Below are 24,948 nucleotides of genomic sequence, written 5' to 3'. Positions count from 1 at the left end.
ATTTCTTGCCTATTTCTATTATTTTTTTAAAAAAGCTTTAAGTGACTTTTTGGTATTCTTTATCCATTTATTGATTAAAGGTTTGTAGAACTTTTTTCCCTAAAAAAAAAAAAAGACAAAAAAGCTATTAACCATGTTGCAGATGTGTTGCAAATACTTTGCTATTCTATTCCTTGTCCTTTAACTTTTTTATATGTATATTACTATATAGTTAAATGTTTAATATAGCCATATTGTCAATATTTACTTTATAGCTTCTGGGTTTGAATATTTTACTTCAGGTCATGAAAAATATTAGTTCTATTTTCTTCTAAAACTCCTTAGATTCTACATAATGATTTTTAACTCACTTGAATATTTCTTGTATAATATGTGAAATAGGGCTCTATATTTGTTTTGTTACAAGTAATAGTGGTCCACGCACCTTACTTGTTGAATAATACTTATTTTATCCATTGATTTGAAATATCAACTTAATCATAATTGTTACACAGATATATGTCTCTAGAATGTTCATTATATTTTATTGATCTACTCGATTATTTCTGTGCTGGTGTCATGTTTAATTGCTGAGACTTTATAATGGTTTTAAAATTTTTTTAATATTTCATAATTAACTTTGACATTAAAAAAATAAAATCAATCTGTATTTAAGAAAGAAACAGAGCAAGATGGAACTCCTACCTTTTGCAACAACATCGATGGAAGAGGAGAATATTAAGCTAAGTGAAATAAGCCAGTTGATGAAAGACAGTTGCCATATGATCTCACCTATGAGTGGACTCTATTCAACAAAATAAACTAATGAACAAAATAAACCACAGGCGTGGAAACATGGAGCAGACTGAAAGTGACCAGAGGGGAGGGGGAAAGAGGACAGCGGTGGAAAGAAGGGGGAGGGACTAGACAAAGAAGATGTATGAATGACCCATGGACATGGACAACAGAGTGGGAATTGACTGTGGGGGTGGGGGGTGGGGGTGGGATGGGTGTAAGGGGTAAAGGGGGAAAAATTGAGATAACTGTAATAGAATAAACATGATTTATAAATTTAAATAAATAAAAACATATGCAAAAAATATATATAATTTCTTTGTAAGGCATGTCACAGCCTTCCTGTGTTTAGGAACTGTGAAGAGCACTTCAGCACTATGCTTGGGGACGTTTCAAATAGCAAAATAACCAACAAAAATGCAAAAAAAAAAATACTGCACAAAATATACCAGGAGAACACTTGTTTATAGTCTGAGAGCTGAAATTAGAAGGCAGAGTGTCTCCATGCTCCATATCATCTGGGAATGAGCTTGTTGGGCGACTCAAAGGCTTCACCACTCTTTGCATGTCTGCGAATGAGTGTGAAAACCACAAGTGCTGGTTTAGGTTTTAAATAAATCTTAGTGGAATCCACAAGTAATGAAGATTGACTGTACCACCTACTTGCTGGTATGAATTGTGCTGCTGGGAACATGCCTGTGCACGTACATGTTTGCGTTCGTCTTGAATTCTTTTGGATGGATACCTAGGAGTGGAATTGCCAGGTCAGATGATAATTTGCATTTAACTTTTTTTAGGAACTGCTGAACTGTTTTCTGCAGTGGCTGTGCTGTTTCATATTCCCACCAGCAGTATCCAAGTGTTCCTATTTCTCCACGCCCTTCTCAGTGCTTGTAATCTTTCTGTTTTGTGTTTTGTTAGAGCCATCCTGGTCATTATGGAGGTTCATCTACATTGTAATGTGTGGAAATGCTTCATTCCTTTTTAAGACTGAATAGTATTCCACTGTGTAGATGGACCACTTTTGCTTATCCATCCAACTATCATGGATACTTGGGATATTTCCATATTTTATACACTGTAAATAGTGCTGTTGAAGTCATGAGTAAACACGTATTTCCTTGAGGTCCTGCCTTCAGTTCTTTTGAGTATGTACTGAGAAATGCAATTGCTCGGTGGTTTGGTAAATCCATTTTTAATTTTTGAAGAACCACCATGCTGTTTTCCACAGCAGCTGTAATATTTTCCATTGTTACTAGCAGCATACAAGGGGCTCAGTTTTTCCACATCCTTGTCAGCAATTGTTTTCTTTTTTTGATACTCTCCATAATTATGTCTGAATGGCATCTCATTGTGGTTTTGATTTGCATTTCTCTAATGATTAGTGAGCATCTCTTTATATCCTTATTGGGCATGTTCTTTGGAGAAATATCTGTTCATGTTCTTTATTTGTTTTTGAATTGAGTTTTTTTCGTTGTTAAATTTTAGGAGTTCCTTCTGTATTCTAGGTATTAACCCGTTATCAGATTTGACTTGTAAATATTTTCTCCCATTGTGCAGGTTGCCTTTTCACTCTGTTGATCATGTCCTTTGATGCATAAAAGTTTGTAATTTTCATGAAGTTCAGTTTGCCTGTTTTTTCCTTTTCTTGCCTGTGCCCTACCTGTGTCATACCCAGGAAATTATTACCCAATTCAATGTATTGAAGCCTTTGCCCTGTGTTTTCTTTTAAGAGTTTTATAGTTTTAGCTTTTATGTGTAGGTGTTTGGTCCATTTTTAGTTAATTTTTGGATATGGCATTAGGTAAGTGTTGAACTTCATTCTTGTAGAAGTGGATACCCAGTTTGTCCCAGCACCATTTGTTGACAAAACTATCCTTTCCCCCTTAAAAGGTCTTGGCATTCTTGTTGAAAATCATTTGGCCATGTACATAAGGATTTATTCCTAGGCTTTAAAGTCTATTCCATTGGTCTGTATGCCTGTCTTTATGCCAGTACCACAGTGTTTTAATTACCATGGCTTCATAGTAAGTTTTGAAATCAGAAAGTGTGAGTCTTTCAACTTTTTTTTTTCAAGGTTGTTTTGGGCTTTGACCAGTGTGGCTCAGTTAGTTGGGCGTTATCCCACAAACTGAGAGGTCACCTGTTTGATTCCCAGTCAGGGCACATGCCTGGCTTGCAGGCCAGATCCTCTGTTGGGACACATATGAGAGGAAACTGATGGATGTTTCGCACATTGATGTTTCTTTCCCTCTCTTTCTCCCTCCCTTTCCCTCTCCCTAAAAATAAGTAAATAAAGTCTTTTTAAAAAAAAAAACTGCCAAAAATTGTTTAAAAAAGAGAGAGATTGTTTTGGTTATTTGGGGTCCTTGAGATTCTATATGAATTTTAGGATAGATTTTTCTATTTCTGCAGAATGTATCATGGGGATTTTGATAGAGAATCAAAGTGACCTATCTATAGGTCACTTTGCATAGTATTGGCACATTAACAATATGAAGTCTTTCAGTCTGTGAACACGGAATGTTTTTCCATTTATGTCTTTAATTTCTTTCAGCAGTGTTTTGTAATTTTCATTATACAAATCTTTTATCTCATTGGTTAAGATAATTCCTAAGTATTTCATTCTTTTTGATGCTATTATAAGTTGAATTATTTTCCTTTTCTTTTCACATTGTTCATTGTTCATTTTTATACAAAATGGAACTGATTTTTGTGTGTGTTCATTTTGTATCCTGCAACTTAGCTAATTTGTTTATTAGTTCTGATAGTTTATATGTGTACTCTTAGGGTTTTCTACATATAAGAGTGTATCTTCTGTGAACAGAGATCATTTTACTTCTTCCTTTCAATTTGGTTGCCTTTTTTTCCTTTTTTCTCGTCTCATGTTCTGGCTGAGACTGTTGAATAGAGGTGATGAGAGTAGACTGCTCTCTGTTGTGTGGAGGTGGTAAGAGCGAGCGCTGTGGCTGCCTTGTTCCTGGTCTTAGAGGAAGAGCTTTCCATCTCTCATTGTTGACTGCAGCATTGCTGTGGGTTTTTCATACATGGCTTTTATTATCTTGAGGTTCTGTTCCTAGTTTGTTGAGTGTTTTTATTACAAAAGTGTTGAATTTTGTCAAATATTTTTTCTGCATTTATTGAGATGATTGTGTGATTTTTGTTTTTTATAATATTGCTACACTTCAGATAATTTAAATTTGGGGAAAAAGTATTTAATGATAACCTAGGCCAGAGGCTGTGTTAGGCATTTTACACAGTATCTCCCATAATTCTCACCCAGCCCCGCAGAGGGGTTGGTCCCATTTCACAGGTGGGAAAATGAAAGATTAGAGAAGTTAACCAGCCCAAGGTTCACAGTTACAAAGTGGGAGAGCCTAGAGTGATCTGCTCTGATCTGGCTATCTGAATTTGGTCTTCCCTTCTATTATTTCTCCTGGCATACTGTTCTTCCCTTTTTCATAGTACTTAAAGGGGTATGTGTTTACGTATCTAATGTTTGCTCCTGTGCTCGAATGTAAGCTCTTGAGAGCAGAGCCTTCTCAGTTTTGTTCTCTGTGATACTGGCCTTTAGCACAGAGATGGCACCTGGTGAATATTGTTGTTGAATGAGGGACTAGATGTATAAACAAGATTATTCTGGAGGGGGTGGCTCTTGTCTGTCATGAAACTTTGCAACACAACCAGTGTGTAAATCCACCCCAACTTTTTAAAAATGTAGTGGAATTCACATAACATAAAATTAACCATTTTTAAGTGAACAATTCAATGTCATTTAGTATGTTCATAGTGTTGTACAGTGACCACATCTCTCTACTTTCAAAACACTTTATTTACCCCAAAAGGGAATCTTGTACCCATTAAGCAATTGTTTCTTGTGTGATCTTTTGTGTCTGGCTTCTTTCACTTTGTATAACTGTTGATGAATTCATCTGCATTGTAGTGTGTGTGAGGCTTCATTCCTTTTTAAGGCCAAATAATATTCCACTGTGTGGATATACCACAATTTGTCTGTCCATTCATCTATTGACGGACACTTGGGCTGTTTCCACCTTTTGGCTGTTGTGAATCATCTGGTGCTATAATATAGTGTATACATGTACTTGTTTGAGTTCCAGTTTTCAGTTCCTTTGGGTATATACTTAGGAGTGGAATTGCTGGGTCATGTGATAATGTTATGTTTAACATTTTGAGGGACTGCCAAACTGTTTTCCACACTGGCTGTACCATTTTACATTCCTACAAGCATTGTATGAGGGCTCCAACTTCTCCAGCACTTGTTATTTCCTAGTTTTACTTACTAATTTTTAAAATTATAAACATCTTAGTGGATGTACAAAATGGTATCTCATTGTGGTTTTTATTTGCATTTCCTAGTGACTGATGGTGCTGAGCATCTTTTTATGCTTGTTGGCCATGTGTATGTTTTCTTTGAAGACATGTCTATTCAGGTCCTTCCCCCATGTTTGAATTGGGGTTTCTCTTTTTGTAGGTGAGTTGTAAAAGTTCTTTATGTATTCTGGATAGGTTTCCATATTTCAATGCCAGCAATAAAGCACATTGCTTGGTAGAATGAATGTGTGACGTTAACTTCCCTGAGTTGGGAGCTCAAGCTCTTCCAGGGGGACCCAGATGGTCACCCTCTGATCACATTGACCCAGAAGCCTCTATGTGTTGTGACTTAGTTGTGCCTGTGGAAACTGCATGTTCAATGGTTGTGGCCTGGGAGAGCATGCTAATGCTTCCCCTGGCAAAGTAGTGTGTCCAGGATGAATAAATTATTTCCTAGGTATCCTAGGACAGATCAAGTGAATGGAGTTGTGCTGAAATTCTTCCTTTATATCTGTTTATTGTTCTGGAATTGGTCAGACGTATTTGAAGTCCTTCTTCTTCCAACAATGAATTACATCTTATACCCTAGCTGTGCACTATAAATACGCAAGCCACACTTGTAATGTAAAATGTTTTAGTAACCACATTTAAAATGTCAAAAGAAACAGGTAAAACTAATCTTAATATAACTTATTTAATCCAGTATATCCAAAATACTATGATTTCAACATGTAATCAGTATTTTACCAGCTATGTTACATTCCTCTTTTCATACTAAGTCTTTGCAATGGTATGCGCATTACACTTACTGCATATCTCAGTTTAGCCAATAGGTTTTATCAGAAAGGCTTTATGTATTTAGATTCCATAAAATTCAAAGTTGAAGAAAGAAGTGGATTCACAGATCCAGGTTGTTCCAAATGTACTTAGAGATGTTTTAGTAACTCAAATGAGTATGGACTGTCTCATAGTCATGGTTTCTTTTTAACTTTGAAGTTTGAAATAATTTTAGAGACACAGAAGAGTTGCAGACATCACACAAAATTCTCTTATACCCCCCGTCCTACTTCCCTAATATATGTAAATGCCATACATGACCACAGCCCGTGATCAAAATGAAGAAATTAACATTGGTACAATACCTACTGTGAATAGTTGTTACTTGATCTCCCCATTTCCTACTAATGTTCCATTCTGTTCTAGAAGCCACTTCAGCAGCCTCCATTGCATTTAGCTGTCATGTCTCTTACCTTCTTCAATCTATGACATCTTCTCAGTCTTCCCTTTTCTTTCATGATGTTGACATTTTTGAAATGTGCTGGTTAGGTATTTTGTATAATGCTCCCCCACCTTGGCTTTGTCTGGTTTCTCACAATGAGACTGAGGTTGTAGATTCTGGTAAGACAACTACAGAGGTTAAGAATCCTCTTCAATCACATCATAGTAAGGTAGGCCTGATATTATCTTGACTTATAACTGAGGATGTTAACCTTGATCTTTGGGTTAAGGTGACGTCTCCCAGATTTTTCCACTGCAGAGTTACTATCTGTTCCTTTCTGCATTGTTAGTTAGAAGTGAGTCACTCAAGTCTAGCCTACACTCTAGGGGAGAAGCTAATCGTTGTATCTAGGTGGGCATAGTTAGGACCACCACAGTAGCTAATATCCATTTGGGGGGAGATGCTTGGAGACTGTGCATATCTCCGGTTTCTTTTTCACACTTCATCCTCTACTTTAGCATCCATCAGTGCCGGTCTGTGTTGGTTTCTATTTCTGTCATTCCTTCTACATTTATTAATGGGGATTTCTCTGTAAGGAAGGTTTGTCCCTTCTTCCCCAGCTATTTATTCAGCCAGTTATTTATATTCATGGATATTTGTGTGTTCCCCCACGCCCTGCCCAGGTTATAGTCCAGTCCTTTTATTTATTTTGTTGTTGAAATTATTCTCTCTCTGGTGGACGGGATCTTTCTCAGGTTGGTCCCTGCGCCTTTTCACCATGTTTCCATGGTTTTTTGGGGTGCTTCACTTTCTGGCACCACGAGGTGCTCCAGGCTCATCTTGGTTTTCCTTTGCCCCAGCCGTAGAATCAGCCATTTTCCCCAAGAGTCCTGGTCCCTTTTTATTGGAGAATGGTATTTAAAAGCTCCTGGGGTGTCACTGCATTTAATCTCCTCATATGACAGACCTGGGGAAGTTAAGCATATATACTAACTGCCCCCTTCTATGTTTATTTCTGTGTCTGTCTGTATGTAAAAATAAACATTTCATAGTGATGCCTCCAGCTCCAGACCAGCACCACTGAGTTCATTCTACCATCGCTCTGTTGCTTATATTAAGTTCGTTCTCAGGGAAGAAACCTGGCTCTCGCTATGCACAGTATATTTTTGCTTATTTGTTTAGCCCTAGTGTACCTGGAAAGCAGTTCAGAATTGCTGTGAGTACTCCTGTGACAAGTAACGTTACCAGCGCGAATGCAGTGTCTGCATGTCGTTCTTTTTCATTTGGCCTTCCAGTGTTCAGTTAAAAACCTCCTTTACAAAGTTATTTGTGACACTTTTCCTCCACCTGAGTCAGTGTGGTTATGTCATACATTTGTAACATGGTGAGATTCATTAGTCACAGTCTGCACCCCATCTTGGGTCCACTGCCCCCACCCATCTGGTTATTATTGTTATTGTAGTTTGTGTTCAGTGAAATTTACTCTGGGTTTTGACATGCATAGAGTCATGCCTGCACCACGACAGTACCATACAGAACAGTCCCATCCCCCTCAAACCCCGCGCATGCTGTCCCTTTGAAGTCAGCTCCTCCTACCACCCTCAGTCTCAAAACCACTCATCTGTGTTCCATCCCTGTAGTCTTGCCTTTCCCAGAATGTCATATAAATACACTCACACAACATACAGACCTTTGTGTCTAGTTTCTTTCACTGAGCAGGATGTGCTGAAGATGCACCGCCGTTGTTGGCATGAACTAAGGGTTTATTCATACTTGTTGTCTGCATGCACTGCACTTTGTGTATCTGTTTGCCGGGGAAGGACACTGCACTTTGTGTATCCGTTTGCCGGGGAAGGACACTGCACTTTGTGTATCCGTTTGCCGGGGAAGGACACTGCACTTTGTGTATCCGTTTGCCGGGGAAGGACACTGCACTTTGTGTATCCGTTTGCCGGGGAAGGACACTGCACTTTGTGTATCCGTTTGCCGGGGAAGGACACTGCACTTTGTGTATCCGTTTGCTAGGGAAAGGCATCTGGGTACCATTCCAGTGTTGATGGTTATGAATGAAAGTTGCCCTAAACATTTGCATACAGATTTTTTGTGTGAATGTAAGTTTTCAGTTCACTTGGGTAAATTACCTAGGAGTGGGATTGCTGGGTCTTATGGGTCAGATAGGTTTAACTTCACAAGAACCTGCCCAACAGTTTTCTAAATGGCTGTAGCCCTTTGCAGCATCCCTGGGAGTTAATGCAGACTCTTTTTGCTCTACATTCTTGTCAGCACTTGATAAGTTCGGTGGGTTTTTTTGCCTTTCTAATGAGTGTGTAATGGAATGTCTTTAAAAAAAAAAAAACAACTACTATTGAGATTTAATTTATATACCATATTACATCCATTTAAAGTGTACATTTCATTGGTTTTTAGTATATTCAGAGTTATACAACCATCACCATTAATTCTAAAACCTTTTCATTCCCCTAAAAGAAGCCCTACCCACATTGGCAGTACCTGCCTGTGCAACCACTAACCTACTCCCCGTCCCTGGGGATTTGTCCTTTCTGGCCATTTCATATAAGTGGAATCCAGTTCTATGTGGCCTTTTGTGACTGGCTTCTTTTATTTAGTGTAATGTCTTTAAGGTTCATCCACATTACTCTAGCATTCCTGTGTCAGTGCTTCACTTCTTAATGGATGAAGATATTATGCCCAATAATATCTTCAAAATAAGCAAAAATATGCTGTGGATAGTGAGAGCCAGGTTTCTTCCTTGAGAACGAACTTAATATAAGCAACAGAGCGATGGTAGAATGAACTGAGTGGTGCTGGTCTGGAGCTGGAGGCATCACTATTATAGATCACTCATTGTGTATTCACTCACCAATTGATGGGCATTTGGGTTGTTTCCATTTATTAGCTGTTTTTTACAAGTTTTTTGTGTGTGTGTGTTGATACATGTTTTCATTTCTCTTGAGCGTGTATTGAGGAGTAGAATTGCTGGCCTTCTGGTAATCCTGTGATTAACTCTCTGAGGAGCCTCCGTGCTGTTTTCCACAGTGGCTGCACCATTTTACGTTCCCACCAGCCATATATGAGAGTTCCAGTTTCTCCACAGTTTCTCGCCCACACTTTCTGTCTTTCTGATTATGGCCATCTCGGTGGATGTGGAATTATGTCAGTAGGTTTTGCTTTGCATATTTCCCTGATGGCTGATGACGCTGAGCATTTTGCATATTTTTTCTTTTTTGAATTCATAGATTTTCTTTGGTGAAGTGTCTTTTCAGAATTTCTCCCTTTTTAAAACACATTGCGTTAGTTTTCTTATTGTTGAGTTTAGTTTTTTATATATGTACTCTGGGTTCAAGTTCTTTATCTAGTATATGCAGATATTTTCTTCAAGTCTGTGGCTTGTCTTTATTTTCTCAACAGTGTCTTTTGTTCAACAAGAGTTCTGAATTTTGGAGGGCCAGTTGACCTTTTTTTTGCTTTTATAGCGTGTGCTTTTGGTGTTGTATCTAAAAACCCTTTGCCAGACCACAGGCCTGTGAGTTTGTTTTTGCCACTCACTGAGAGCTGATGCCAAAACAGCTGTTTAAAGAAGCAGAAGGAAACTGCAATAGGAAGATGGTTTCTAGTAGGGGGTGCTACTATCTTTGATTCTTTCAGCTGAGAGTTTTTTTAGAAAAATTGCTTTATTTACAACGAGGAAGAGGCATGGCTTTTCTTCTTCCCTTTGCTCCAGTGTCATTAATTGATTCGTGTAGCAGATATTTACTGAGTCTAGGACACATTGGGGACCAAAGTACACATGCGCTGTGTCTTGTGAGCTCCCAGACTGCGAGGGGTGAGAGGCACTAATGAGATGATCGTGAAGGTGGCTGCGTCCGAGCCCGTCATCCCTGCTCTGAAACGGCAGGGGTGGGTGCCACGAGTATCACAGGGACCCAGTTAGAAAGGGTTGGGGGTGTTGGGCAAAGTTTCCCTTAGGAAGGGAGGTTTACTCAGAAACTTGTGGATGGGGAAGAGTCAGTCAAGCAGAGAGGACAGGGCAGACCCCTTCTAGGTGGAAGCTGCAGAGTGTGAAGGTGGAGAATCAGGGACATTGGGGTTGGAAGGGAGGCCGAGGACAGGCGGGTGGGGTTGGCAGAGCGACTTATTCAGCACACAGGGGAGCCATTGGAGAGTTAAGCTGGGGGATGACAGGATCACACTTGGTTTTTAATTTTTTTTATTTTAATCCTCACATGAGGACACTTTTTTCATTGCTTTTAGAGAAAGAAGAAGGGGTAGAGGGAAACATTGATGCAAAAGAGAAGCACCCATTAGTTGCCTCCTGGGGACTGAACCACAGTTACGGGATGATGCCCCAACCAACTGAGCCACACCGGCCAGGGCACACTTGCTTTTTAAAAAGACCCACTCAGCATCTTTGAGGAGAGGGGATATGTTGTAGCTCCTCAGTGAAGGGTCGGTCGATTCCTCTGATCCCTCTGGGCTCGTCTACCCATTTGGGCATAAGATCTGGTGGCCACAGCTTCAGAATCCCCAGCCAGGCACCATCTTTCTGCCTGTCCCAGATTGTTTTGTGGCAGCATGGTCACATTACAAAGGAGACCTGGACCAGCCTTTCCAGGAAGTAATTCAGTGGCTGCCAAAAAGGAAGCACTTGACTGAGTTCTGGTGTCTGTTAGGAAGCAGGGTTGGTGGGAGGAGGTGGGGGCGGTGGACCTGGAGGTGGACCTGGAAGGCTTGGTCTTGGGTGTGAGCAGGTATGGGGCAGCTGATCTCATTTTGCTTTTTGAAATTAAAAAGCACTTCCCTTTAGTTCTGCGTTTCTGGCTTTTGATTGGCAACACTAAGAGGAGAAAAGAAAATCAGTCATAGGATGGAACAAGAGTTTAAGTTTAAAGAAACCTGCTGTCATGTTCTCATGCCTGCTTGGGGCCAACAGTGCCAGCCTGTGCCCTGTGAATATTTGTTAGGACAGGAACGCTGGTCTGGGCATGTTTATGTATCAGACCGGCAGCTCAACCATCCCTTGAAGCTGACCTCAACCCCATTTCTTCTGGTTTACAACTGCTTTCATTCTGAGATGCACCTTCAATTTAATAACATACTTTGGGAGAAGAAATAAAACATATCAAGTGTGCACACTGACTTTAAGAGACAGCCCAATTTTTAGAAAAGGGTAAAATGTGAAGAAGTTGAGTTTGGATGTTTGCTGCCAATACTGGACTTCCTCTCTGCCCTCCACCCCACCTCCCACATCAGGCTCTTACTGGGCAGGGATCTCTAACCATCACTGACTTCCCATGGTTTCACTCAAAGCCTGCTGTCTAAAGTCCCAGAAAGGACATTTTAGTACATTTTATTAGGAAGTGTGTGTGGTTTTTGTTAGAAAGGGTTTTTTAAAACAGTGCTGGTTTCTGAGTCTTAAGCTTTCAGTTGCAGCTTCTTGGACACATCCTTGCTGACTTGTGCTCGGTGAGGTTGGGAAGCAGCTGTGTCGGCAATGTGGCAGGCCCCGCAGCGTGCTGTGGGAGGTCCCGGGGTCACCAAGTCCTCCGTCCCTCCCCACCCTCTACAGCAGAAGTGGCTCTGGGCTGTAAAAACCCACTTATGTTGGGCTCTAGTGGGCTTTTCCCACCTATCCTCAGTTTAAATTGAGACTCGGTGGGTGAGAGCTGGTCTTGAGTGATTAAGCGGGAACCCAGATGACGCCGACACAGCATGTCCCTTCTGGAGTCACCATCTTCTCATCCCTCTGCCTTCACCCGGGTCGGTGGGTAGAGGAGCCTCCTGCCCCTACCCATGGAGCCGGCTGCCCTGCACAGGGACAGTCAGGTGATTGATGTGGCCGAGGGGGCCTGCCCTCATTGGTTGGGAGCTGAGGAGCCAGAACAGAAGGGATATTGTGCAAGGAGATCCAGGGAAAGGTCAGGGGGCTGTCGAGTTATGACAAGCCACATGAATATGACTGGCTGTGTGGCCTGGTTTGTCTTTCTCTGGGAGCATCTTTCTGTTCCTTGATGTGGGACTCCAAAAGCATCTGTATTTCCTAGAGGGCAAGTCAGTGCCTGGAGCTGCCTCTAAAGAGAAGTGCCTTAAAAGAGCACACGTGTGTGAGAAGAGGCACAGCCTGTCCCACACGGACCACTGGCACTCCAGGCCCTGGGAGGGCCAGTCCGCTCCTGCTCCTGCCTGCTCCGTAAAGGGGGAGAAGCGCTGGCCTCGAGTCCGCTTCCCTGAGAACCTCTCTGCTGACTGATTTATGTGCTTTCCTGTAAAGATGGGAATTGCTGATATTGCCAAGCATCCCCACCCCGCCAAAGTGAAGGAGGGGTGCATTTGAGTAGGGGTGGGGCAGGGAGTAATGTGGGCATACTTGGCAGTATCAGCCCGGCCCCTCGCTTTCTTGGGGACTGGAGCTGCAGGTTAGAACAGCCTCAGCTCGGGGTTTGAGAGAGGCTGTCTCATGTTTTGTGTAACTGGCTCTTGTGTCTCTTTATTTTATGGACACTGTGGGCTGTAGGGGTGGTGGTCTCTTTCAGACTGCGGTGGGGTGGGGTGGGGAGTGAGGTTCAGGGAGAGACTAGTGGTTTTGGGGTCCCCTCAGCTCTGAACTTCCATGGTCTCATCCTGGGGACACCATGTCCTTTCCTCCTTTTTATCTGTTTTGGTCTAGGTTTCTTTGTCAAATTGTTACTTCATTTTGTGTTTATATTGCAGGTTAATTTCTCACTCTTTCTGGTGTTGTATTGGGGATGAATCACTAAGTTGGGGCTCCAGATAACAGAAGCTTATTTTCAGCATAAAAGTATTTGTTTTCGTGGCACATGGTCTTTTTATTTATTTTTTATTTTTTATTTTGGGAGAGAGAGAAACATCAAATTGTTCTTCTTATTTATGCATTCATTGGTTGATCCTTGTGTGTCCCTTGACCTTGTGTGAACCTCGGTGTATCGGGATGGCACTCCAGCCATCTGAGTACCCGGCGAGGGCCTCACGGCACAGGTCTTTAAAATGCAGGGCATGCTTTTCTGCCTTCTTGCTTTACCTTCTAATTGCTTATCAGTACATGAATATATTCAGGTTACCATAAATTCAGATAATAGTAAAGCATGGAGGGTAGAAAACTGGGACTCTACCCTTTCTGTCCTTTTATGTCCTCCAATCTTTTTGATCTCTCGAGAGGTGAATGGTTGCGTGTCTGCCATCCAGAATGGCTCCCTGCTTTACACTTGTGTGGAAGTAAAGTCTTTAGTGTGAAAGCAGTGGGGTTCCCGTTAGACTCAAAGTTGTGCCCTTAGCTTTCCTCTCTCAGTAGCCTGTCTCAGAGCTCTTTTCAGGTCCGTGTGTGGCGATGACCAGCATTTTTGTGTCCTCGTGTACGGGTGGGTTCTGTTTTTTCCGTTTCCCAGGTGAGGAAGCTGAGGCCTGAACAGGTAATGTAGCAGTGCTGACAGTGACTCGCTGAGTGCAAGAGGCAGCCTAGCTCCAGGGTCCGCCCCTTTGTCTCTTTGCTCTGTGAGTCTCCTCAGTGGGCATGCACCATTTTGTTCAGAATTCAGAGACACAAAAAGAAAATGTTTCTCTCACCTCTGACCTCTCAGGACAAGTATTTCGGTGGTTTGCCTTTCACTGCCGCCCGCAGTGCTGCGGTGACTGTTCTTACCGCACCTGGTCGCAGCCAGCACAAGGGCCCCGGCCCTCTTCACAGGTCAGTCTGACGCGGTGCGAGCCCGGACTGATGCTGCCCTGCTGTCCTGCCAGCCATAGCTAGTTTTTTCCTTCATCCTTCCTTCGTGCACCTAGTCTCTGAGAGGTGAACTAGCAGGTCTAGGGTCACAGTGCGACAGTGTTAGAGCTACTTGGGCATCGAGGAGGTCTCATGCCCCAAAACCTACAGCTTTCAGTTCACATTGCACTGTTTTTCTTAGGCTTTTTGAAGGTTTTTCTTCTAACTACAAAAGCGATATATGAGGTCTGTCCAGAAAGTATCCAGCCATGTGATCTGAAAAATAGGAGCAGTTATTGAAGAAGGTACAAGAAACATTGTACATAGGACAATGGTGCCTCAGACCCCTTCAAAGTAGGCATCTTGGGACCTCACACAGTTCTACCAGTGATCATCAGCTGCCCCATCATATTTTCCTGAATCTCACTGATGGTCTGAAATCTCTTCCTTTTCAAAGGTTATTTTAATTTTGGGAAAAGCCAAAAGTCACAGGGCACCAAATCTGGGCTGTAGGGGGGCTGAGTCACCCGGGTGATTTGATGTTTTGCCATAAAACTCTGCCCAAGACATGATGCATAATTGGGTGTGTTGTCATGATGAAGCTGCCAGCCACCAGTTGCTCATAGCTGTGGCCTTCTGAATCATTTGAATAGTTTCTGTGGAGGAATGTTCAACCTTAATGCAACATTCAGTGCAGATTTGTTGCTCTACTTGCTCAGTCATTTTGAATGTGATGGCCATACAGTACACACGCTAACTCAACAGAGTCTGTCGCCCCACAGACTATACAGTGAAGTCGTCATTGTTCACACGTGCGTTCCAGTCCACTGTCCTTGGCTGCCAGGTTACAATGGATGTCATACAAACCATTTTCATTATATTAACAATGGTTAGATTATTTTTTCCTGACAGAGCTCATTATGTGTAAGTCGCAAGGATTTGAAGTTCTGTTTCCAGCTCACTTCCTTGAAGTAACCACTTTGAGCATTAACTGTAAGTCCTTCCAGAAACATTGTTTGTTGGCACACGTAACTGTACCTCATTCTTTATGATGTCTGCAGAGCTCTTCCCTCAGCTTAGTTCAGCTGTGATTCCTCCAACTTCCCTGTTGAGAACTTTTGCTGTTCCTTCTCCAGGCCTCTCACTACTGCAGTGCTACCCGGTGACCCTCCTCAAACATTTGTTCACGAATTCATAGGGTCGAATCCAAAACGTGGGATTTCGGCTTCAGGGGGGTTTGCTTTGGGACACTTCTTCCGTGTTCCTTCCATTGCTTCCTCTGCCTGGGGGGAGCAGTTCCCTCCTCCTGTCCTAGAGCAGTCTGGTTTTGATTATGTGGGTCAGGGCTGCATCTGCAGGGAGACACCAGAGGCTCTGGCCTTGGCAAATGATTAAATGCCACTAAACCTCAGTTTCCTCTCCTGATGGATGGTGAGAATTGCGAGGGTGAAATAAGTGCTAGGTGAATCCTGAGGCACAGTGCCCGTTCCCCTGGGAGGGCTGGTGAAGTGGTGCGGGCGGCAGGCGCGCAGGCAGCCGCTTGAAGCCAGGACTGAGGCATTTATTTGCCTGAGGGACAAGGAGGACCTGGGGATGGAGGGTTCTGCCGGGCCTTGCCTGAGCTCCTCTGAGCTCTGTGACGGGGGCTTGCCCTGTCTGCGCCCTCGTCCCCCTGTTCCAGGATGGAGCCAGTCCCAGTAGGTAGTCTGGAGGTACTCAGATGCATCACTGTGAGAAAGGCTGGGAGTGAAGCTAAGCGTATATTTAAATTTATTTAATGTAGAAAACTTAAAAATATGTACAAGAGTGTTCACGGTCACGCCTGCGTCTCCATCCCCCTAAGGCCAGCACAGCCTCTAGCTCGCAAGACTCCAGCCAAATAAGAAGGGTGAGTAAGAAGGTCTCTGTACCATGGCTCTTACAAGGCAGACTGCCCACAAATTGACCAGTGGTAAAACACCAAGGAAGCATCTGGCTACAGAAGTCACTCATGAGAGTGCCCCCTCTACTGGAGGAGTGAAGAAACCTCGTCGTTACAGGCCTGGATGTCATCAGAAGTCCACTGAACTTCTGATTCGTAAACTTCCCTTCCGGCATCTGATGCAAAGAATTACTCAGGACCTCAAGACAGATCTGTACTTTCAGAGCACAGCCATTGGTACTTTGCAGGAGGCAAGTGAGGCCTATCTAGCTGGCCTTTCTGAGGACACCAACCTGTGTGCTGTCCACGCCAGACGTGTAACAGTTACGGCAAAATACGTGCAGCTAGAACACATTTGTGGAGAACATGCTTAAGAATCCACTATGATAGGAAACATTGCATTCTTTAAAAAAAAAATTTTTCTCTTCTTCCTGTTGTTGGTAGTTCTGAACTTCAGATGTGTTTTTTCCCATGGTGTCAAAAGGTGCCTAAATATACGATTGCAAGTGGAAAACGGGGCAGAAATCAGGTATTGGTGATCATGTGTGAATTTTTTAAAAATATAAATGCAGGGACATAAAGCATTAATGCAAGTCATAATGTTTCAGAGAATACATTTCCACATAATTATTTATAATAATAAATAAACCTGTTAAGTTTTTCTGACTAATGTCAGCACTTGGATTTTTTTAAACAAGTAAATATCTTATTGATGGCAATTAAATGGTGTTTGTGGCATTTCTTTTTACCTTTTTATTGAATTTATTGAGGTGACATTGATTAATAAAATTATATAGGTTTCAGGTGTACAATTCTGTAATACATCGTCTGTTTATTACATTGTGTGGTGTAGCATATTTATCACACAGCAGATTCTATCCATTCACTATACTTTTTCTACTGAGTTGTCCTATGTGCAAGTCCCTGTTTTTAATGTTGTCAGCCTTCTATAATGTTGCTATTCCTGTAAGTTTGCTATTAAAATACATTAAGCTAGTAAAAAAAAATACTTGCAGAATAGGATAATAGAGCAAACCATCAGTGTGGCGCCACCGCAGCGTCAGCAGTCACCCGGAACAGTGTCGCTTTTATCTCTCCCTTGGGATTATTTTGAATCAGGTCCTAGACATCCAGTCTTTTATAATCTGTAAATATTTCAGTCTGTGTCTGTAAAAGATGAGTCTCTTTTTTAAAAAAAATGTTTAACCACATCATCATATCTAAAAATTAATAAATTTATAAGTCTTTAATATTAAATACCCAGTGATGTCAGATTTCCCTAATTGCCATAGTAATTTGTTTGTTTAAATCAGGATTCAAATAAGGTCAGTACAGTGCTATGGGAGGCTGTACCTCTCGTTTAAAAAATTTTTTTTCTCTCTCCACTTCTTTTTCTTTTTCTTTTTTTTATTTCCTTGCAAAGCATTTTAAAAAGCCAGTTTGCCCTGATTCCAGTGTGGCTCAGTTGGTTAGATCATCATCCCATCACCCCATAAGGTTGCGGGTTTGATTCCTGGTCAGGGCACATACCTCAGTTGTGGGTTCAGTCCCTGGTTGGGGCACGTGTGGGAGGTAACGAATCTTTTTACATCAGTGTTTCTCTCTCTCTCCCTTCATTTCTCTCTAAAAGCAATGAAAAAATGTCCTTGGGTGAGGATAAATAATAATAATAATAATAAGTAATAAAATTCCTTCAAAAGAAAAAGTTGTGCATTTGACCCACAGGGATGTTGCTGGTGGCAGCCCTGTAAACTTGCTGTTAGGACCTTGATCAGGTTCAAATTTAACTTTTTTTTTTTTTTAAGTCTAACATATATAAACCCCAGGGCTTATCCCAAGGGAAAGTCAAACAGGCCCCAGGTACAAGTGTGAGCAGGGCCGAGATAGTGAGGGGGCAGCCCCAGGTATGCAGAGAAGCCAGGTGTTCTCCCGACTGCTGACAGTCTGAGGGTCAGTTATCCTTCCATTTGTACCCAAGGGTGGAACAGTAAACCTGGGGGTTGTCCAGAGCCAGCCATGCTGGCTGCACAAGAGAGCAGGGCCCTGGAGACAGTTCCGGGGAACTGGGGTGGAGAGGGCAGTGTCAGGAGCTCCCAGTGCGGTCAGCCAGTCCTGTTTGCTTTCTCGTGCCCCATGTCAGGGTCAGCCTGGCCCATTTGGGCTCTTGTGGCCTGGACTGCCCGTGCACTAGAGATGGGTGCACACATTCTGGCTTTGGTGACTGGCACCAGTTTAGCCAGTTCCTCTGCATCTTAGTTTGCTGAGGTCAGAGGGAGATGCTGGCCCATGGCCAGTGGCCTGGGGAGTGGATGGCTTCCCATAGCCTGGTCTGAGAACACTTAAGGAAGGCCTCAACTGCTTTTGCTGAGAGTGAGCATGTGTAAGGGTCTGGCTGGACTAAGGATGTTACTCTTTGGGAGCGCTGGCCCCGTATGCCTTGAACGTGGCCGCTCCTTACATAGCCTGATGCTGGTCCTCCAGGCACTGTGGTATTGGCTGTGTCTTGGCTTTCTCTGGAGGTTGGGTTCCCAGGGGCTGGTCGCCTTCCTGGGAGTTCCCAAAGTTCTCGGGCTTGTCGAGAGGGGGCTCTGGTCAGCCTTTCTCAGTGTGCTTTGAGGTGCACATCAGCTGCAGGGCACATGCTGGTCCCTCGGGGAGGCCCCTGCCTGGCTCTGATGCTGCCCATGACTTTGCCCTGCACCTCCCCTCTCAGGGGAGTCGTACAGAACTCAGTTCCTGGTCTCCTGTTGCCTTGACCTGTTGGGTTTGTGTAGGCATGAAATCCTCCCCAGGGGTCCCAGAGAATACCGCCTGCCTATAGCAAATCTTGTTTGGCTCACCACTGACCAGCCATGTGGCACCAGGCAGGTTACTGCCTCTGTATCAGTTTCTTCATCTGTGAAATAGGGACAGGAAGAGCACCTGTGTTTTGGGCTGTGAAGCTTTCGTACATATTAAGTGCCTGGAAAAGTGCCTGGCCGTAGTATAAAGTCAGTGCCATGTCAGCATCGCTGCTGTGGCAAGTCTGTCTACAGACCCTTTGTGTCCGCAAGGTCAGAGGCCCCTCTGTGGTCTTAGTCATTGCTGCACGCACAGCAGGCGCCCACTGCGCTTTTGTAGGGTAAATGAGTATGTGGGCACATTGAACAGACCGAGGTGCTCGGGCAGCTCCAGGCCCACCAGAAACCAAAAAGGGTCCCTTTGTCTGCAGTGCTCACAGTCCATTGGGGTGGATGGACAGAAAACAGACATTCACCCTGTGGGCCTGGATTAGTTCTATGTATGAGAGTGAATCACACACCGTGATTGGGGACAGTGATCCAAGAAGGCCTGCCAGAGGACGAGTGCCAGCCAGAGGGAGAGCTGGAGGGGCGAGTAGAAGACAGCGGCACGGCCCGAGATGGCCAGATCGCACTGGCTGTGGTGGCGGTTCAGCCTTGGCACAAGGCTCAGAGGGAGGTCGTTGGCAGGTTTTGAAGAAGTGGGTTGGGGGTAAGCCAAGAGCTGGTTTAAACTTTGTGGATTAAAAGGGGGTTGTCACAGAAGCAGCTGGATGGTTAGGAGGTGTGAATGATCCAAGGAGATGGGGAAAGGCTGGCTGAGGAGCCAGGAAGAAGCTGGGCCTACCACGAAGCCAGAAGGTGAAGCTGTGGCTGAGCCTGGGGTCAGCCAGAGAGGGCGGGGAGGAGAGGAAGGTCTGCTGCTGAGCCTTGGGGTGCTCCCGTATTTGGCAGAGCTGAGGAGTGCCCTTTTAATGTCCCTCTATTTCTCTCCTGGGGAATCATGTGGCTTCAGGTCCATCTGTCTATTGTGTCTACCAGGTGTCCTCCTCTAGCCCAGATCTCTTTCTGGTAAAAAGAGTAGCTTCCATTTATTGATGGCACTGAGCTGAGTGCCTCGGTTGCATTGTCTCCTCAAATCCTCCCCATGTTACAGGTTAAGAAACCAAGGCTCAGGATGGCAGGCCTGTGAGCAAGGCTAGGCAGCCAGTGAGGGCAAGCCCCCGCCTCGCCACTCCTTCCAGCTGCCTGCCGACCTCCTGCTGGTGTCCCTGAGGACCCAGGGCACCCTCTCCTCCCTGACAGGTTCCCTGAATCGAGCTTCTCTTGAATGTGCAGCTCCATCGCCTTGTATCCACTCAAAAAGTTACTGGCAAAGTTTAAAACACCTACAGAAGTAGGTGGAGCGAAGCCCTCTTGTAGCCATTGCCTGGTTCCAGTGTGTCACATGGCTACGTTTGGTCCATCCCTGCCCACCACTCCCAGACATCTGCATTTTACGTGTCGATACTCCAGAATGTTCTCTGAAACATACGGACTGCTTTTTAAGAATAATTATAGTAAAAGTACCAGTGTCACACCTACAGATTCAAAATTTCTTAATATCCAGTGCTTAAAGATTTTTTTTTTCCGTTTGAGTCAGGATCTAGGTATTATCTGTACTTTATGATTCATGAGTTTTTCTCTTTTAATCTGTAGATTCTCCCTCTATCATGTTTTTCTTGGCAGTTTGTTGAAGAAACTGGGTCTACTGCCCTGTAGAGTTTGGTACTGTCAGGCTTTTTGCTGCGTTCATCCCTGTGGTGTTTATTTAGCACCATCCTACTTTGTGTATTCCTTGTCAATTTGAACTTGAGTCTGGAGGTGAGATTTGTTTGGGAGGTGGCATCAGCCTTGTCTGGTGGTCTGTGTGTGTGATGTATGTGGGCAGCGGCTGGTGGGCAGTGCCCAGATTACTGACCCATGAAGGGTCATCGAGCCGTGACGAGGTCATTCGTTCTCCACACAGGGGCTGGAACACGTCTGTGCAGCGTACCTCTCATCTGTGGGGTTACGCTGGGGAAAGGCAGGACAGATGCCTGAGCTTTCCTCCCCTTTATTTGCCAGGGTTTCTAACCCTGCTCCTAGTCACAATGTCCTGCAGGCCACAGGGTGTTTGTTTCCTGGGTCATGGATCTGGGTTTGTTCTTCCTGAGCCTAAGTCCCTGTAGACCCCTCTGCCCCAGGACACAGCTCCCTCCCAGTGGCAACCAAGGCCCTTCTTTCTGGGTCACCTGCTGCCACTGCTCTGCATCCGCCCCTTCTGACTGCCACGATGTGGACTCTCAGGATTCCCAGAGAGGATACTGTGGCCTTTAGCGCTTCTCCCCACCCCCCGACCCTTCCTGACTTCACCAACTCATAGCCATTCTCCGAGCTCATCACAGCATCCAGGGGGCTTTCCTGGCCCCTTCCCCACCCCCATTGTTGGGTCAGGCCCTTCTCTTATCTGTCCTCTCACTTTATTCTTTTGGCAAATATGAAGCACCTCCCCTGGGCTGGCGCCTGTGGCAGGCATAAGGCGGGGGTCCCCAGAGCCCCTTCCTCCAGGAACTTCCCAGTTTGGTGGGGAGACATGCCCTTTATAAGGGTGGGCATGAAACAGTGCTGGCACAGAGGGGCACCTGCTTGACTAGATGTCAGCAGGCAGCTGATGGCCTCAGGGAAGCAGCTCCATGCCGTCAGAGCTGCCTACGTGAGACTCCCCTGGCTTCCTCTGTGGTCCTCCTGTGGTTGACGTTGCATCACACAGGTTGGGAGGAAGAAGAGGGGCGCTGACACTTTCTCCCTGCACCTTTATTTTTGATTTGAGAAAGAAAGCCCTCCCTAGGCTGACACCCCCTCCCCTTATATTTCATCTCCCCACCCAGGACAAGGGGGACACTTCCAGGTCTGGTTTAGATGGGCTGAGGTAGAAACCCCTGCGTCCTGAGACCAGGGGCTGTGGGAAGGGGCAAGGTTCGTGTCACCTCATTGGCTGACAGTGGCTCAAGAGCACCTGTTTACTAGTCTCCTCGCTAGACTCGCAGCTGCTGGAAGGCAGGATCTGCAGCTGCTTCATGTGGCAGCTGTGCCTTCTACCTTTGTGGCATGAATGGGGGAACAGAGTCATCCAGGTAGATGGGAGGACCCCTCTCCTATCTCCTTTATTTAGAAGTGGACATATGCCCAGATGGTTCCCACTCTCGGGTGCCACCCATTCACCAGGGTTCGAAAAGCCTGGCATTGCTCATGTGAACCAGGCAGGCTTTCCTGGGGAGGCTGAGGAGGGCTGGCCAGGCTGCCGAGCCTGTCTCTGCTCCCTCTCTCCCCAGGGTTGGAGTGAAGAGAAGGCGTGGAAATGCCTGTGTGAGGGGTTCAGCCACTTCACTCCCCTCCCTTCCTTGACTGACCTATCTCAAGTCTCCTTTGAATCACTGGAAACCTTCACTGACTCCCATACTCCTAGTTTTTTCCTTTCCCAGTGGAGAACATTTTTTAAAAATTGGGGTGTAATTCACATTCCAGAACAGTTGCCCTTACAAGCATACACATTTGGTGATTTTTAGTGTCTTCACAGTGTTGTGGAACACAGTTTCTTAATTCCAGAGTATTTTCATCACCCCAGAAAGAGTCCATTAGCAGTTAGCTTGTATGTCCTCCTGACCAGCCCCTGGCACCCATGAATCCACTTCCTGTCTCTGGATGTGCCCGTCCTGCACATTTCACACACATGGAACCACACGCTGTGTGGCCTTTGGTGCCTGCCTTCTCTCACTGAGCACCATGTGTTCAAGGTCATTGTAACTAGTGTCGATGCTTCGCTCCTTTTCATGGCTCCGTTGTCTGGATGGGCTGAGTTGTGTTTATCCATTCCTCCATCAGTGGGCACTGGGTTGTTTTCAGTTTGAGCCTTTGTGAATCATGCTGCCGTGGATGTGGATGTACAAGTTTTTGTGTGGATATATGTTCTCATTTCTCTTGGTTATATATCTAGGAGAGATACATGGGTCATAAAGGTAGGTATTCTATTTTAACATTTTGAGGAATTCCCAGACTGTTTTCCAAAGGAATGGTGGCATTTTTCCTTCTTGCTGGCAATGCACAGGGATCCAGTTTCTCCATGTCCTCACCAACACTCGTTATTTTCTTTTCTTTTTTTTAAATACTCATCATCCTAGTGAGTGTGAAGTGGTCTCTCCTGGTTTTGATTTGTATTTTCCTAATGATTAGTGATGTTAAACATCTTTTCGTGTGCCCATTGGTGGTTTGTGTATCTTCGGAGAAAGTTTCCGTCTGGGAGAGGGATGGGTGGAGGCCCTAGGACCGTGGGCCTTGGAGCCTGCCCACAGGTCTCAGAACAGCCACGTAGCAGCAGTGCACCTTCCAGCCTTGGTTTCTCCATTTGTTGGTGGGTGCTGTGAGGGCTCAAGGGGCAGTGTGTGGTGGGGGGCTGCACACACCATTAGCAACAATATTTCCATTAATGGTCTGAGAACATCATTCTTAATGGTCTTTGCTTCTGTTGTGGAGCCTGCTTTGCTGGGTTCTCTGCAGAGTAAGGTAATTCATTTTGGATAACTGGGTGGATGAGAAGTAGGTGCACAGAAAGAGAAGTGGAGGCCAAGCAAACGAGAAAGAAGGGTAGGGGTTGGCAGTACTTCCACCTCTGTCTCATGTCTGTCCCTGCGTCTCCTGTCCACCCTCTGAAACGGATTTCCTTGTTTTCTTTGTTCAAGGAGGAGCCGAGGAAGGTTTGCTTCACCTATGACCTGTTCCTGAACCTGGAGGGCAACCCGCCTGTAAACCACCTGCGCTGTGAGAAGCTCACCTTCAACAACCCCACCATTGAGTTCCGATACAAGCTCCTGATGGCCGGCGGGGTGAGTGTGCCGGAGCGGGCGGGCCCTGCCCCTGCATGAACAGGCGCAGCTCCTCTGCCCTGGATGCATCTCCGCCCCCTGTGGTGGCAGCCTTGGTGCTGGGATCTCCGGGCTCGTCTCTCCAGCCTGTGGTTGAGCACCTCCCTGATACCCCGCGGGGCAGATTGTGCAGGTAGCACCTGGCAGCGCTGGATAGGACCCAGGGGTCCCCGGTCTGTGCTGGGGCGTTGTCAGCTGGGAATGACCGGTAGCTAGTTATCCCCACAGCTTCCTGGTTGACTGTGATTAATTAGCATCTTCTTCCATAAGAGGTGGGGGAAGAATGGGTGTGAGGCCATCCTGTCCACATGGTGAGACGCTGGAGCCAGCTTTTAACTGGATCGACCAGGCCTTGCTGGAGCCCCCGTCACCTAGGAAAATGGCAGCAGCTCTCTGTGGGGTCCCTGATGATGCACGCTGCCTGGCAGTTCTGTCCTCTTGGGGCCAGATGAAGGTGTCAGCTCTCAGAGCCTAGGTCTCTGTAGTGAGTCGTGTGGCCAGCAATCCTGGTGTGGTGGCAGACTGCCAGAAGCATGTGTCAGCTCTTGGAGAATGTGGGTGGGGTACTTGATGCTTATGGATGGTTGGTTGTGGAGGAGGCAGAGCATTTGGCTGCAGGCTGCATTGTGTGTGCCGAGGGAGGCGTGGGCTGAGGACACAGGACATCCCAAAGCCACCTGTTAGTGACCCAAAGTCACTGAGCATTTGCCTCGCTGCCAACAGTGCCTGCAGTGGAGGATTCAGGTTCAAGTCGAGGGTGGGGCAGGGGGGCGGGGGGGGGAGAGAGAGAGAGAGAGAGAGAGAAAGAGTGTGTGTGGGGGGGGGGGGGCAGGCCCACTTCCCCAGTGAATATAAGGAGTTTGGGCTGAGTTTCCTTGGTCTAGGGAGCAGTCCTTTCCTCTTCATTTAATTTAGTAAGCAGTTATTTATTTATTGCAAGAAATTTGAGTGATTTCTTTCATGTCCCTAACAAAAGATTAGTCTGGGATTTGGACCTAGCATGTGATTACTGGTGGAGTTGGTAACAGAACAGGAAGGTGTTAGAATCAATTGACATAGACAGTTGCCTGGGAGTTCTGGAAGAATCAAGGAAGCAGGGAGGGGTTTTCAGGGTCAGCAGTCTTCCTTAGCTCAATCTCTACCTTGCTTTCCAGAACATGTCCCTAAGGCGTTACCCAGAGGTTTCATAGTTACACCTGGGGAGACAGACACTCAGTCAGCTAGCATTCCATTGGGCCTCTTAG

At 45.1% G+C, this 24,948-nt stretch overlaps 1 protein-coding gene across 3 annotated transcripts in view; it reads left to right on the top strand.

Annotated features, from left to right (window-relative positions):
- The window catches only part of MLLT1 (MLLT1 super elongation complex subunit), a 69,498-nt gene that overhangs the window by 25,041 nt on the left and 19,509 nt on the right, over positions 1 to 24,948 (top strand). For all 3 annotated transcript variants that reach the window (XM_054562203.1, XM_054562201.1, XM_054562202.1), the window contains exon 4: positions 23,522 to 23,665. In XM_054562203.1, coding sequence (XP_054418178.1) covers positions 23,522 to 23,665 — 144 coding nt within the window. The remainder of the gene's footprint in view (positions 1 to 23,521; positions 23,666 to 24,948) is intronic.

Source organism: Pteronotus mesoamericanus, unplaced genomic scaffold (genome assembly GCF_021234165.1).
Source record: "Pteronotus mesoamericanus isolate MK-2021 breed Mesoamerican mustached bat unplaced genomic scaffold, CSHL_Meso_final scaffold_636, whole genome shotgun sequence".
Classification (NCBI taxonomy): domain Eukaryota; kingdom Metazoa; phylum Chordata; class Mammalia; order Chiroptera; family Mormoopidae; genus Pteronotus; species Pteronotus mesoamericanus.
Note: the sequence above shows the minus strand (reverse complement) of the source record. Positions and strands in the feature narration are given on the sequence as shown.